The following is a 16,803-nucleotide window of genomic DNA, read 5'->3' on the forward strand; positions in this document are numbered from 1 at the left end:
TGATACAGCATTTTCAAATCTGCCGCTCGGCAGTGATACCAACTTACTTACCAAACAATAAACATTTTGATTTTTATACAATAAATCTCTTTTAAAAATACTATCGAGTAACAATTTTGGGCTCATACTTCATTTACAATTTTTAGGTCTCTTATTTTAATAATAATCTCTAGATACAGGTACAATTTTTCTGTTACTATACTTGGTTTTGGGCTTCATAAGGTAACTGGTTTCATTTGAGGTTTTTTGGTAACAATGGTAGCAATGCCAAGGTTTCTGGCTAGATTTCAAATTACACAGCTTGATCGATTATTTGGTTGCCGACCAGTAAGTATTATAGCCTTACCTCAAAATTCCAATATTTTATATAATTTAATAAATAGCAAATAAAATTCTTTTCCGTTTGTCTGTTCTAAATGTAGCCAGGATACCCATTATTATCTAATCTTTCATTTGTTGCTATCACACCCGGCAATAATAGAGCAGCTGTTTGCTTGAGACCTATAAAATCTTTCCATTTAGCAATTTTGCTTGCTTATCAAATTCAATCTATCACAATAGATAATAATAATATAATGAAAACTCATGTTATTTTAATTATTCACTGCATACTGCTATATATCAGTTTCATTCCGTTTATCAGTTTCATTCTGTATCAGTTTCATTCCATTTATATATTCCCCAGTAGCAGTCACATTGATAAGCATCCTTTTCGAACTGTATATGCCTCAGATGTATGCCATTGATCTCCTTATGTCAGTCATCCTGGTGTCGGTCGTTCGGTGTCTGGGCGTCCTTCCTCCAACTGGCCTTCAGATCCTTGGCGTCCTGCTGATGCTTGAAACAGGTTTAGAGGCCATATCTCCGTGTGCGGTTCCTCCCTTGTTGCTTCCATCTCTGGGCCTTGCGGTGTATGCACCTGTGGTCCTGTTGATCCTCCATGGGGTCCTTGGTCTGCTGTGGGGAGGTCCATTGATGTGATGGTGTGGCATGCAAAGGCGGTATATCGCATGTAGGCTCCATATTTGGCAATTCCTTTACAGCATCCTGGTGTTCCTCGGTGGCTGGTTGATCCACCTGGTGGCCGTTCGCATTTTCCGGTAGTGATGGGATTCGTGTACTACAGTATTGCTTTTGTTGGGTAGATTGCTTTGATTTGGTATGATGTAGCTTATTTCTTTTTGAGGTGTGGTAGTCGCTGGTAGGGTATTTTTGGGAGGGGGGAATAATATACTTAATATGGGTTGCTGTTTGCAAGATGGTACAGGTGTATGGTGGGCTTGGGTGTTTGGTGGTTGGTTATTATGGTGATTGGTCTGTTCTTCTTGTTGATTTGAGCAGGTTGCATGTTTGATAGTGTAATTAGTGCTTACTTGATGTGGTGGTGGGTTATAATGTTTAGCATGATTATTGTTAATATATTTACTGTTCTGGTTCACAGGATTGCGGCCATCATAATAATTCCTTCAACCTGTCTGTGGCGAATACTGATTATTCGAATGGTTGTGAAAATTTCCATTATACTGGTTTCCCCTTGAATTATTGTAGTCACAATGCTTAAACTGAGATGTGGCTCTAGGGTGCTCTTGTGGTTTTGCTTTGTAGAACGGCTCCATATATTGGTTTGAATTGGAATTATATTGGTTCTGCCCATATGATTGATCTGGTCGGTGGTTAGGTACTTCTATTATGGATTGTATACCATACAGATGGTTTATGAGGTGTTTACAGCTGATTATCGGTTGAGTAGCCAATGCCATCCTGACTCTGAAGGGTAGCTTTTTTAATATGATGTTGGCTAGAGCTGAATCGTTTATTGGCTCCTCCAATTGAGAATTTTTAAATTGAAGGGCGGTAACGAAGGGAGCATATGCATCATCCAGCTTGGGATTGAAATTGCATGATATTATGTCAGCTAGTGCATCCAGTTGTTCACTCTTGCTCCAATACTGTTCCAGAAATATGGCAATGCATTCATCCAGGGACAGGAATTCATGTGCTCTACTCTGGAAAAACAGCAGAGGTTCACCACTCAACAAACTGGTTAAATGGAGTCGCCACATATTCCAAGAGGTGGGTGTTAGAGATTGTACCAATTTTATCTGATCTATTTAATGGTTTAGATGGTAAATGGTGCTCTGTGTTACCGGATCGACCTAACCCATTTAATATGCCTGCTGAGTTCACTGTTTTGCTCGCTTGGAGTACCAGACTTCTAAGTGGAATTTGTTGAATATGAGTTTCCAATTCTGATATTTTATTCTGAGTTTGTTGCCATTGATTGCTAACTGAACTTCGAGTACTTTTTACTTCCAGGTTCAATTTGGTTGAAGAAGATTGATGTTCATTCAGGGTTGCTTCCAGTGAATCATGTAGTTCTCTATTGTCATTCACGCCATCAATTCATTTGTCTGTTAACTTTGCTGCTGCTTATTTATAGAGTCAATAAGATTGTGATTTTTCTGTATATCTGTGGTTATATTCTGTGTTCCACATCTTTCTTGTTTTCTTATATCTTTTTGTATGTCTATTTTCAGTGTAGTTTCCAGTTGTTGTATTTTTCTTTCTGTACCAATATTTATGCCATCTATCCTTCCATTAATCTCGCACCTAACAGCATCCATCCTTGCCTCTAAGTTTCTTGTAATTTCCATCTGAGATTCAAATTTTATGTCCATCATGGTTTTTAACTGTTCCCTATAATTTTCCACTTTGTTATTGATTTCCTCACATTTTTTCTCACTGCCTGTACTCCCTCCCTAGTCTCTTCTATGCTCTGTTCTATTTTTTTTGTTGAATCTTCAATTTATTTATTCTCTATTTCAATTTTGTTCATTAACTTGCTCATGGCACTTTGTAGCATGAGTGTGAATGTGCTGGTGGTTTGATCGATGATTACTTTGGTTAATGGGTCTAAATCAGTAGTTGACATGATGCTGTGTGTTCCCAGATGCTGCTCTGTGCCGGGCAATGGTGGATCGGCGGGTTCCTCTGCGCCCCCTTCTGCATCAACATCTACCATCTCTGTTCCCTGCAGCGCATCGGCTTCATCTATCCAGGTGGACAACAACTGTTGGAGATTTTGGGAATCGAAGTTCATAGAGCAAATGCTACCGGACTCCCTCTCTCGTGGTGTATTGACCGCGTCTACCAATGAATTCTGGGTACTAGGCGTCAATAAAGTAGGATCAGAAAAACCCTTGTTTATATAAGAGACTTCAGAATTGGCTGGAGTGTGATTTATTTCGATTATGTATTTTTAAAACAGAGATCTGAAAAAAGTAAAATTTTTAGTTAAAAGGGCCTCAATATGGTTGACAGGATAGAATTTACAATAAGTGTCAGTGAGTGAATATTCAAGTAACAGTGATAAAAGTTTCAAAAACCATGGACAGGTATGACCTAAACTATTACACCTATTAGTTGTTAAGCATTTAGCGCTTTCAAAATTTTAGTTTCTCAAGTGCTAAGTGCCTAATGTATCTTTACTTAATACTGTTCTCCACTAAAAACTACTGTTTTTTGTACTCATGAAATGCAATTGCATACTAAGCCTTTTGCCAATTATAAGAATATCCCTCATCAATGTGGTCAGAAAATAACAAATATTATTCATATGATAAAACATCCATAAAATAAGTGTCCATAAAAATTACACAAATAATTATGACATAAAAATAATGAACGACCTACTTACTTGCTGCATAAATAATTTCCCCTTGCCAATCATACATTCATCAGCGACATACAGTCTTGATTTATCCAATAATATAATTTTGGAAGCTCTATTCTCATCACTGGTCCCATGTTGAATGCGCCATTGTTACATGTGCCCAGCTGGCAGTCGGTCGGTAGAGCATGTGAAGATTGAATATTTTTGATAATTTGACACCTGCTGAGATAAAGTTACCATATGAGGTAGAGCGCTCTACCTGATCTCAGATTGTAGAGCACAATCAGCCCAGAGAAATTTTGAATTATACATCTAAATGTTAACATTCGGAAGATATTGTTGATCAGAAACTTAATTTCATAAAAAATTGATTTTTTCTTCAAATTCCACTCATTTTTGAAAAATAGTAACTAAGGACTAATTGGAGATAGAGAGTTCCGAATGATCTCATTTTATTCAGAGCTCTATAATCTAAAAGAAAGGCGAGATAAAATTGTTCTGTTCGATTACGAGATTTGGCAGAAATAGCTGAAAACTGGAATATACGAGGTTTTTGGGCCACTCTGTATCTAGCACAGGGAAATTTTGCATGAAGAAATTGGTTCTGGACTTCTCTTATGTACCCAAATAATATATTTAAAAATCAGAACTACAATATAAATTCCATGCTCCAATGTATATAGTGACTGGACTATATGTGGACTATTAGACTATTCATTTTTCACCTTAGAGTGACTCAGATAGTGAAAATCAATTTCCTTTTTTATGTATATGTAAAAGAAAGAGACAGAGCTTTCGAAAAAATAGTTAACAATAAAGAAATATTATTGATTGGCAGCAGCCAAACTGAAAACAGAAAACTCTTTCTTCCTAACAAACGAAGAATCCAACCTCTTATTCGATTCTAAATAAGTATCTAATCTTGACACGGGCAACAGAAGTAATGTGAATCTTCAAGAGTATCAAACAATCTCGAATAAGAATACAGAGAGCCTGATTGAAAAATTAAAATAGCAATCTACAGGAAGTCAAAACTTATGCGAGATCTCTCGCAAGAGTGATCTATATTCACGAAAAACATATGTTACAATTGCTTATCGCTCTCAAGATAATCCTCTTCAAATAAAAAGATAAAAAAAAACTCAAATCAAATTAAACAATTGAAATTGCTTCACTTTCCTTGCCCTATTACCATGGGTAAGGGTAGTATTGCTTTCCAAAAAAATTAAGGTACCCCAATTTCTAAATTTCTATACACATTTCAAGGTCCCCGGAGTCCAAAAAAGTGGTGTGTGTGTGTGTGTGTGTGTGTGTGGTGTGTGTGTGTGTGTATGTGGGTTATTAGATGATTAAGTGATGGTTGAGTCTATCTTGATAATAATTTCCTATGACATGATAGCTGTTTGACAGTTGCCTTCCCTTTCATATTTAAAAATTCATAACTCAGCCACTGTCATCGATCGATTGATTCGATGATGGTCGCCATCTGCCCCGTATCAAAAGCCTCTTATCATGCAAATTCGTCCTATTTGGGCGTCACCTCTACAACCTACATATATCATATGGTGAGATTCACCTGGAGCCTATTTCACAAAGGTATTGTTACCTTTCAAAGAAACAGGAAATTTTGAAAATTAATCAATCTCAAGAGAAACAAATCTTTTTTCCAAAAAAAAAGTTTTTCATATCATTTAATAGTAAAAAAATGCCACTTTAGAATGAATATAGTGACATTTATTTTTTGAAGATGACATCTTGCAGGTGTGTATGGTTTGACGTAACATCACAATAAGGAAATAAGAAAGCTCATTTATAAGCTCTACCAGCTTCGTCATGTAATGAGTAGAGATATGATAAAAATAGTATATTTCTCATGACTGTTGGTTTGGGGTGCAGAATATTACAACTTAATAGATTCAATTTTTAAAGCTCAGAAACGTATTCTTAAGGCTATGACAAACAGAAACAATCGTTCTCCAACAAGTGAATTGTTCATCGAAAGTAGAGTTCTCAGCGTCAGACAGTTATTTATGTATTAGTTTTAGTAATTTATATTAAAAAAATACAAATTCTAATGATTCAATTTTCCATAGCCAAAGTACCAGAACTAGAAATCTGAATTTCCTTCTCGTTCCCAGAATGAACACAGCTTTTGGTCAGACATCTGTACAATATGTAGGTCCTAGAATTTACATTAAAATACCGCAGATCGCAAAACACGAAATCTATATATATAGATTTAAAAGAGCAGTACGAAATTGGTTATGATACTGGAATTTACCAGACCGAGGAGCTCATTGTGAATAGGATATAGGATGAGCTACTTTAATCTTTTTAAAATATACTTATAAGTATGATATTCTACCACAAATTTCCATACATGTTTTAGAAAAGAATAATATGATCATCCCCACACTTATTATTATAGTGAGGTATCATAATTTGGCCGAGTTTATTATTAGCAACTTTTGTATGCATATTATAATAATTATGTATATGTTTTCCCAATAAACTCCACTGTTTGCAATTTATTGGCAATCAGATGAATTATTATTAACTAGCTGGGCACCCGTGCTTCGCTACGGGAATTAAAAGATAAGATTATTTTTGTGAAACATTCATAATCTAAATTCTATCAAAGTTGTTATAATAGTTCTTGAGATTGGGCCACAACTTGGCATGAAAATTATTGAGTCAAATTATTCCAATAATTAATTGATGTGTTGGAAGTTGTCACGTTATTTTTTTCAATAACGGGTTGCCCTGCTTGGCTGCAATCGATAGAGCAATAGAGTAATAAAATATATAACCCTTGTTGTGGTTCTAAGAATATATATATAATATCAATTTCTTACTCGCTCGTGTTTAATGATATTGGATAATTCATATAGATGTCTGGAACGTATTATTTCCAAAGATTTGATTATCAATGCTGTATATTGCTGTCTCAACCAACTTATTCGGTGAAGAATATAGTCGGATGGTAATCTTATTAATATTTCAATACTGGTAACTAGATAGATAAAAATGAGATTGGTCATGCATGGAGGTAGGGAAACAAATAAAGGATACACCATAAAAATTGATATAAATATATTACAAAAATTATCAACGAATAAATAAATATATAGATGTATAGAGCAACAAGCAAAAACAGTAAATATAAGAGTAAATTTATATATAAAAAAAAGTATCACAGATTAGCTCACTTATTCGGCTTTAGCTTTTTTTAGCAGAAAAAGTAACCATGTGCTTCTCAAATCATTAACCATATGCATTTAGATTATGCAGCTCAGTTATCAACTTGCTGCTGCTTGTCGATAAAAATCTCATATATATATATTTTTTCCAAATTGATAAAGATAATCAATTGATAAATTATAAGTCTCAAATATATTTATATAATATAAAAATATATTATAAATATATATTATAAAAAAAATCTCAGGGCTAAAGGTTCGGCCTCTGATGGAAATTAGATAAATTAATTTATCCTGTGAACTTGAGCTTCATTATATCTTTATAATTTGCTCATAAAACTAATGATCGAGTAAGCATATATATATTACAACATTAAATTTAAATATTTCTTTCATCTGTGCATCCTTAGACATGTAAATCTGATATAGTTCTTAACTAGTAGAATACGTTTTTGTACTTTTCAAGACTTGTGCAAGTTTTATATTAATTTCAATATTTATATAACCTTTCGAAGAGCTAGCTTTTTAAATCTTGTTCCACTCGAAGCACTGAGGGCGCCCTAGATTTATATATTTCTCGATAATTATCACTCACGTGTTGAAATTCTCAAGATGATGGTGGCGATCCAAATATCACGTTGTCTTGGATTTTCTGGTGGCTGAAGTCGTCTTCTCCAAGGGAATAAATGAATATCTGAATGACTTATGCCTTAATACAGCATCACTAAGTCTCTTGAAAATTAATGAATGAATTTAAACTTAAATCTTTCAAACGTACAATTCAACAAAAAGGGACTTGTGCTCTATAAATTTAGTGGCATTCCATGGTGGCATCTGGCAAGCAAGTGGGCTCTGATCTACCCCTATTCTCTATGATCATACTTCTGTCTTCCAAATTTGCATATATTTAAATATTCAACTACTATGCCATTATATAATCAAATAGTCCGTGCCAATCTGCTAGGCTATTACCTATATCTTATGTATTACATTTTATAATTACTCAGATTGCATTCGATATATGAACCAAGTAGTGATAACTCACAAATTCTTATCATTTATATAAAATTGGGGTGTTATTTTTGAATCAATTCGTTATTACCGCCAATCAACCACTGCAATTTGATTAGCTCATCTAAAAATTACAAATGTATCCATGTGCCTGGTAGAATATACATACTTCTTTTAAATTTTTATTTATTCTATGTATTTTGTACATGCTCATTTTATACAATGAATTTTTATAAGCTTATTAAGTTGTTTTTCCATTTACAATAGCATGCCATGTGGCTACCAAATCCTCTAGTTGAATGCTATTTGTTTACAACAAAAATTTGCCAAAGGTGTCTGGCTAGATTTCAAATTACATGGCTTGATCGATTATTTAGGTTGCCGACCAGTAAGTATTATAGCCTAACCTCAAATTTCAATATTTTTATATACTTCAATAAATAGCAAATAAGATTCTTTTCCATTTGGCTGTTCTAATTGTTACCAGGATACCCGTTATTATCTAATCTTTCACTTGTTGATTTCACTATAATCGCACCCGGTGATTATAGAGCAGCTGTTTGCTCGAGACCTATAAAATCTTTTTAGTAAGCGATTTTGCTTGCTATTCAAAATAATTTGTTACAAAGTGTTCTGTAGAATATTAGTCTGATTGCAGCGAATTTTGTAGTATATTGGGCAGGGCTTGAAAGTCAACCTCGACTTTACTCTTTGGCAATTAATATTCCCCATTGACAGATATTAAATAAGCAGTGATCATGTATTTTCTTATTTTGCTTGATGCAATTGAACAATAATTCCAAGTTGATTCGGAATTTGATGACTCTGGTATCCATGGATCTCTTGCTGCTTATTCTGGGATTTTTGTCATAGATTTTTGTTGCTCACTTTTCGTTTCACTAATCCAAAAGTTTAAAAGCAGCCAATCCACTGATTCTCTCTTACATGGAAGTCCACTCATACATAAGAGTCCATTCATAATAGTCAGTATAACATTTATTGTGGCTGATTTCTCATGTCCTAAACTTCACTATCATAAATATTAAAGTGGGATCAATAATTTAATGTGAATGTGCATAAATCTGAATAGAGTTTATTCAATCACTTTGTTGAATAACTACCATGATATGATTTCTTTCTTTGATCTTAGCTTGAACCAAAAGCTTAGGGAAGAAAATTTAGATGTAAACTAAAATGTAACTCAGTTCAATTTCTATCTAAATTGACAACTTCATTTTTTACTTGTTATCAATAGATTTTTCATGTGTCATGTAATGACATCATGAAGGGAAATTGGAGCAGCTGATGAAATATCATGTTTTCGATTCAGTTTTTAGCTGATTTTGAAACATGAAAATATCAGGTCCATTAGCACGAAAGCCTGTTCAATTTCAATCAGGATTAAATTCCATGAGAATTAATCAGAGCAGTGTTTTTTTTAATAGAAGGCCTCTCTGATTGATTCCCGTGGTCAGTCCGAATTATGAATTAACAGACAGTGCAACTGGCTCTCTCAAGGCCATGGCTGCGTACAAACATGGATCAACAGAGGAACCAATACAACAGAAGCTGAAGAAATTGATCGCATTTCTATCACCTCACAATGAACATTACATTCAACTACCATATGTTTGGAAAGATCGATTTTAAATTTCTTTCCCTAACATCCGATCACTTTCTGAACCTATTCTTCCAGATGTTCCATGAATACTGCGTTGTTTTAAAATAAGGTCACCAAATTTGGTAACTCAACTACAGCTATCATAATCTTTTTCATTTGCTCACACCCTCTTACGTTTTCATCAGATTATGGAAACTTTTTTCTGATCAGCTGCTACTTGAGGGACCAATAATCCTTTCTCATGGAACTTCAGCGAATCTTCCCAGAGTTGAGACCTGTTCCAAAATAATGCATTTCGTCGCAGACCCACTATATTCCTGATTTAATAAGAATCATTAGTGCCGTTTTCGAGATCCATCCGACATACATACATATCCACAAACACACATATTCAAACAAAAATTGCTTTCTTAGTATAATTAACTCCAATGATAATGATCTCATTCAATGAGAGCTTATTTCATTTCATTTCATATACTTATAAAAGGCAAGGCTAAGCCCCAACGGACTGAAATCACACCACAGCCCAAACTACTGAGCCTAAAAACTTGAAATTTGGCACGATTGTTTATGGTAGCCTGAAAACATCAACTAAGAAAGCATTATCAGAAATTCGCCCCCCTGAGGGAGCTGGGGCCCCCCCAAAATTTTGTACTTTTTAACCGCTCATTGCACAGCAAAGTCATGAGGAACTTTTTTGTTCAGCTACGAAAAAAAAATCACATCTATGCAGAAAAATTTTGATCAGGAGCACAGGGGGGTCCAGGAGAGGGCATTTTTCGAAAATTTTGATGTAAAATCACACTACAGCTCAAACTAATTGTCCTACAGACTTGAAACTTCGCAAAAATATTCTTCAAACATGCTAGACGCGCACTAAGAACGGATTTTGAGATATTTTGCCTCAAAGGGTTTCAATGGATGAAAAAGGATCCTATTAAGTAAGGTTATGAACATGGTAAGGTAAGTGCCATATAGGAATGAGATAATATTTATTTATTGACATGTGATATTCTAACATATGTTGTAATCATTGGAAATAACAAAATAATATGATAGAAATTCAAAAAAGAACATCTGTTCTATCATTGCTTTCTACTTGATTCCACTCAACCTCAATAATATTGTTCTGATAATTGATAAATATGTTTAATAATATTATTATTATTGATATAATAAAAGTATTGTTTTAATAATTAATTATTATCATTAATATAATAATAGTATTGCTTTGGTAATCAATAAATATTTTCATTCTCACAAACTCTGTATAATTTGTAATGGTGAATGTGAAACAGCTGCATCAAAGAAATTATCTCAAAAACATATGTTTAGGAAAACCATAGTTTTGAACTTCGTTTTCCTGATGCAATGTATAAGCCTACACGTGGCATGTATTATTAATTTTCCAGCTAGAACAGTTTTTTGAGACTGCTAAATAAACGTCTACAGTTTTATCAATGCTGTATCGGCAATATGAAAACGCATGCAGTTAATATGTATTCAAATAAAGGTGTTGATATCTACATGATAATTATTCTCTACCATTTTTATTAAATTAAAATTTCAAAATTATTCAAGCATTGATAGAATGATTGACTCACTGTACAGTCAGTCGAAAATTCTAATATTCAAATGAGGGGTATTTTGGCAAGCTGAACAAAAAAGTAAGGTCCTATGCACCTTTTTCATATTATTTCTTCAAATGAAAATGAGTTTTGTGGGTTGTCAAAACTCCCCCTGAAGAGAACTATTAATTTTATCGTATCTTTTGGTAAAATAACAACCTACACTTTAGATTTATATAATTCTATTAATAAATTCATGGAAATTGAAGTACTTTTCCCAGTTAGTTGATGAAATTGATTATCAATAGAGAAAATAATTATAATTTTATCAATACAGAATTAGTTGAATGAATTGTCAATCTACTGAGTTCTTGGTCAACAATAATTCAATATTGGTATTTATCCAATCATTATTTTTTTAGAAGTTATTTCATTTGAATTAGAAAATATTTATAAGCTCCTATCAATTTATCATTCGTAACAATGAATTCTTCAAAACATGAATTTAATCAACCTTCTTCTTCTTCTTCTTCTCTTCTTCTTCTTCTTCTTCTTCTTCTTCTTCTTCTTCTTCTTCTTCTTCTTCTTCCTTCTTCTTCTTCTTCTTCTTCTTCTTCTTCTTCTCTTCTTCTTCTTCTTCTTCTCTTCTTCTTCTTCTTCTTCTTCTTCTCTTCTTCTTCTTCTTCTTCTTCTTCTTCTTCTTCTTCTTCTCTTCTTCTTCTTCTTCTTCTTCTTCTTCTTCTCTTCTTCTTCTTCTTCTTCTTCTTCTTCTTCTTCTTCTTCTTCTTCTTCTTCTTCTTCTTCTTCTTCTTCTTCTTCTTCTTCTTCTTCTTCTTCTTCTTCTTCTTCTTCTTCTCTTCTTCTTCTTCTTCTTCTTCTTCTTCTTTTCTTCTTTTTAACCGTTCATTGCACAGCAAAGTCATGAGGAACTTTTTCGTTCAGGTACGAAAAAATCAGATCCATGCAGAAAAATTCCAATCAGGAGCACAGGGGGGTTCGGGAGAGGGCACTTTTCGAAAATTTTGATGTAAAATCACACTACAGCTCAAACTAATTGGCCTACAGACTTAAAACTTTGCACAAATATTCTTCAAACATGCTAGATGCGCACTAAGAACGGATTTTGAGATATTTTGTCTCTAAGGATTTCAAAGGATGAAAAAGGATCCTATTAAGTAAGCTTATGGTTAGGTGAACTCCATATGGAACTGAGATAATTCACACATGATATTCCAACATATGTTGTAATCATTGGAAAGCTTGAAACAATTTCATCAATTAGCTGATCGAATTGATTTTGCGTTGATTGAGAGCGCGAGCTTACCACGTGTTTGTTCCATCGTTGTATGCTTGGCCAGTTCGGTTTGCGCCTTCTATCAGCTGTATAATTATGGAGTCTCATACACTCAGATTAGAACAGAGCACAAAGGTTTTCTTTGGTTAGGAGTTTGTTGGTAATTCTTTTTTCAAATTCAAATTTTATTGCCATCAAAAATCACATTGAGAACTTTCTTAATAGACAACAAGATTACAGAAACAAAATGTCGAACATACACCTACATTTATTTGTAGCATGGCCACAAAAAGACAAACTTGAGTACTAGCCGTGATTTTATCAAATATAACTTTATATATATATATTTTTTGTTGATATTTTGTGAATAAAAACTACGAATTGATGAGAGATGCGAGTAATTTCTTATATTTGATCCGATTGGTTATTCATAATACAGTAGTCGGGGTCACTGCAATCAAAAATTTGTATTCTGTACGGTAGCTAATAAATTTCATACGTATTGACTGTCCATAATGTATCCAGTGTCCATAATGGAAGTAATTGAACTACTCAAAATTAATGGCTTACTGGTCCCTCATAGAATTATAGTATTCCTGGTGATTGAGCCTGTCTTTTTCAGCGTTGTCTATTAATAATAAAGCTTAATTTACAACTAGCTTATCCAGCGAACTTTGTACCGCCAATGTATCTCATGTTACACTTGACTTTATTTGGTGAATCATGGAATTTATCTGGCAATCAACATGTTCAATACGGACTTCCTATGTGCTTAGTCATGCAGCATTCATTATTCCGAAAACATATTATTATTCTTCTCAATCAATTGGTAGTAATATCTATCAGTAAAGTTTTCAATTAAAAAAAAGGTTATATCAGTGTTTCAAAGAAAAATATTCAATGTTTTCATAGCTGTAGATTGTCGATATATGACCAGGAAATATATGCCATGTACGATAAATCACACAGAATTCCATATTCTTCCCATTTTAGGATGAATATAAGCTAAGCTCAAATTCAAAAAATTGTAAATTATTCTTACATTCTTCAGTAATTAATGAATGCAATATGAATACTATACATATATACTATACACCATGTATATATATATATATATATATATATATTTTTTGTTGATATTTTGTGAATAAAAACTACGAATTGATGAGAGATGCGAGTAATTTCTTATATTTGATCCGATTGGTTATTCATAATACAGTAGTCGGGGTCACTGCAATCAAAAATTTTTTATTCTGTACGGTAGCTAATAAATTTCATACGTATTGACTGTCCATAATGTATCCAGTGTCCATAATGGAAGTAATTGAACTACTCAAAATTAATGGCTTACTGGTCCCTCATAGAATTATAGTATTCCTGGTGATTGAGCCTGTCTTTTTCAGCGTTGTCTATTAATAATAAAGCTTAATTTACAACTAGCTTATCCAGCGAACTTTGTACCGCCAATGTATCTCATGTTACACTTGACTTTATTTGGTGAATCATGGAATTTATCTGGCAATCAACATGTTCAATACGGACTTCCTATGTGCTTAGTCATGCAGCATTCATTATTCCGAAAACATATTATTATTCTTCTCAATCAATTGGTAGTAATATCTATCAGTAAAGTTTTCAATTAAAAAAAAGGTTATATCAGTGTTTCAAAGAAAAATATTCAATGTTTTCATAGCTGTAGATTGTCGATATATGACCAGGAAATATATGCCATGTACGATAAATCACACAGAATTCCATATTCTTCCCATTTTAGGATGAATATAAGCTAAGCTCAAATTCAAAAAATTGTAAATTATTCTTACATTCTTCAGTAATTAATGAATGCAATATGAATACTATACATATATACTATACACCATGTATATATATATATATATATATATATATATATATATATATATATATATATATATATATATATATATATATAATATATATATAGAGTATATCTACTCTCTTCCATTAGGTGAATAATTTTTTCCAACATTTTCCAGTTTCTCAATGATAGGGGAGTGATAATTATTTGTATAGGTCTTCTAAGGAAACATTATCAACAGCTGGTACCAATCAACTACACTTCAACTCCAAACTACCGTTTTAATACCAGTACACAATAATTTATCACAGGGTGATATGTTTATTACAGCTGGTAACTAGATGCTAAATCATATTATCACAATATGATCTTGAATCATGATCATCTTTTCGTTCTTCAGTAGCCGCTTGGCCGAAAATTTCGAAAACATATGACTGCAAAATGGATTAATGAATAATTATTATTAGCTCCCCTGATAAAATTTCTGTTCGGAAACCATCCCCAATATTCACACAACTTATTCCCAAAGTTTCATGCCGTTATGTCAAGTAGTTTTCAAGTCTACAGGGAACAAACAAACAGACCTTCATTTTTTTATAAATAGATTTCCATTCGGCTCAAACAAAAGCCTCTCTAAATGAAGGTAGAATGATAAGGATTCAGTTCTGTTGTTTTAACATTTTTTCAAATCATTTTCAAAAAGTTCATGTAGTACCTACTATTGTGTTTGAGACACTTCTGGCGCTATCATAGTTTCACCACTATTCTGTTCCACAGTCCTATCTCTTGCAGTCGTTCACTATATCTATAATAATTATATAAAGTAAAGAGCTGGCTTATGCACATATGGGATAGGAAAATTATGTTTGACGCATCATCACGTCTGACCTACTGGACTAATTAACTTGAAATTTTGCTTATAGATTCTTAATTAACCAAGGATGGTTATAGGCCTATTCTCAATTCTTCAAAATTTCATTACGTCAAGTTTTCATTTTGTCAAGTTTCAAAATAGATCCTTGCGAAGCACGGGTTCTTGCTAGTTTCATATAATAATAACAGCTGGCATCAAAAGTAAAAATGTCAAACATGATTGAAATTGAAACAGTAACGATCATCGACATTATTATCTTCATCTGATCTCAAGTAACCAAATTATAGTAAGATTCACATCAATGTGTCAGCATTATTTGAATGGGGAGCATTGATGCTATAAATGAGGGATATTGACAGTCAACGAACTGTTATGCATATTCATTCTCCAATATTTTCTTCGAAAGCTACCTTCTATTTTCTCAATGTTTGAGAATCTCATTGTTCAACAATCAATGTTTGAGAATAATTGATTCATGGCAAAAGCGCCTTACTTCTATGGAAGATATTTTTACATTAGGGAAAGCAACAACAGCTATTTGGCCATCTCAATAAATAACCCCTTTCTTTCGCCCAAGTCAAATTTTGGCCAAATTTCCTCATTCTTTTCAAACAGAGTCCACAACGGATATCCATGAAATTTTAAAAATACCCTTCCTGATTATAATATGATATAATCATACTGAAATATTAAAATTTCATCGAAATTGTTTAAGCAGTTTTCGCGATCTGTCGGATATACTATCAAAATCAGTCTTCATAGAATAGGATCAATTGATAGAAGCAACTCCCGTCATAAAAGTTTTTTTTATGAAAAATGAAAATTATCTATACTCCCAGGAAAAGCTCTGATTGAAGCAGCAGTGCCCAATCAATTTATTCTCGATAAATGCATTTTAATAAGTTCTTCAACTTGGTGCCAACCTAATGAAGTCATCTCAACTTGATGCCAACCTGACAAAATTATTAATTTGGTTGCCAGTTAACAACTGTTTCGAAAAGGTACTCTCTCTAGATTATAGTTCTATAGTAACATATGATATGGACATTTCTATATTATAATTGAGAGATCGGGAGAAAAAGGATATACATGCTAAAAGATGAACTTTAAGCCCTTAAAAACCACCCTTAGAGGTGAAATATCGCCAAAAGATTTCTTAGTGAGCACCTAGGACGTATAAGGAAGCTATATTCCAAGTTTTGTTGCAATCCATCCAGTAGTTTTCCATAAATCGTGATCAGTGAGTCAGTGAGTCGGTGAGATAAGAGTTTTATAAGTATAGATTGCAATGTTTCTCGGTAAGGATGTTTACCCTCAAAGATAAGAATTGAGTCTAGACTTCCTGTGAATTGAACGTGATTTTGAGGCCACCTGCACTGTTATAAGAGCCAGGGAACTTATCATTGTATTTTTGAACAGAGCACCTTGTGGAGATCCCAAAGTATTTTTGGCCAAATTGATTCTATTTTTATCTGTACAGAAAATCATTAGATTAGGCCGAGAGGGATTCTATCGCATCAATCATCGAATCTTCAAATAACAAATGTGAGGAAGCAGGGCAAATTATCCAGGTTATATCCTCCAACAAGAATGTTGTAAACTTATCTACTCCAAACAAACTGAATAATTATTCCATTCAATCAGTAGATGATGTGCACGAGAAGATAGATAAGCCATTAATTACAGCCAGTAATTTGCTCAATGATAAAGCCAATAAAGTGCAAA

At 33.3% G+C, this 16,803-nt stretch overlaps 1 protein-coding gene across 1 annotated transcript; it reads left to right on the forward strand.

Moving 5' to 3' along the window:
• Positions 1 to 278: 278 nt before the first annotated feature.
• On the forward strand, positions 279 to 3,862 carry LOC120349559. The gene is made up of 3 exons (XM_039419922.1): positions 279 to 327; positions 1,959 to 2,073; positions 2,951 to 3,862. The coding sequence occupies exons 2-3, from the start codon at positions 1,963 to 1,965 to the stop codon at positions 3,155 to 3,157; spliced, it is 318 nt and encodes a 105-aa protein (XP_039275856.1). The 5' UTR covers positions 279 to 327; positions 1,959 to 1,962; the 3' UTR covers positions 3,158 to 3,862.
• Positions 3,863 to 16,803: the final 12,941 nt, after the last annotated feature.

This window comes from Nilaparvata lugens, chromosome 2 (genome assembly GCF_014356525.2).
Source record: "Nilaparvata lugens isolate BPH chromosome 2, ASM1435652v1, whole genome shotgun sequence".
Taxonomy (NCBI): Eukaryota; Metazoa; Arthropoda; class Insecta; order Hemiptera; family Delphacidae; genus Nilaparvata; species Nilaparvata lugens.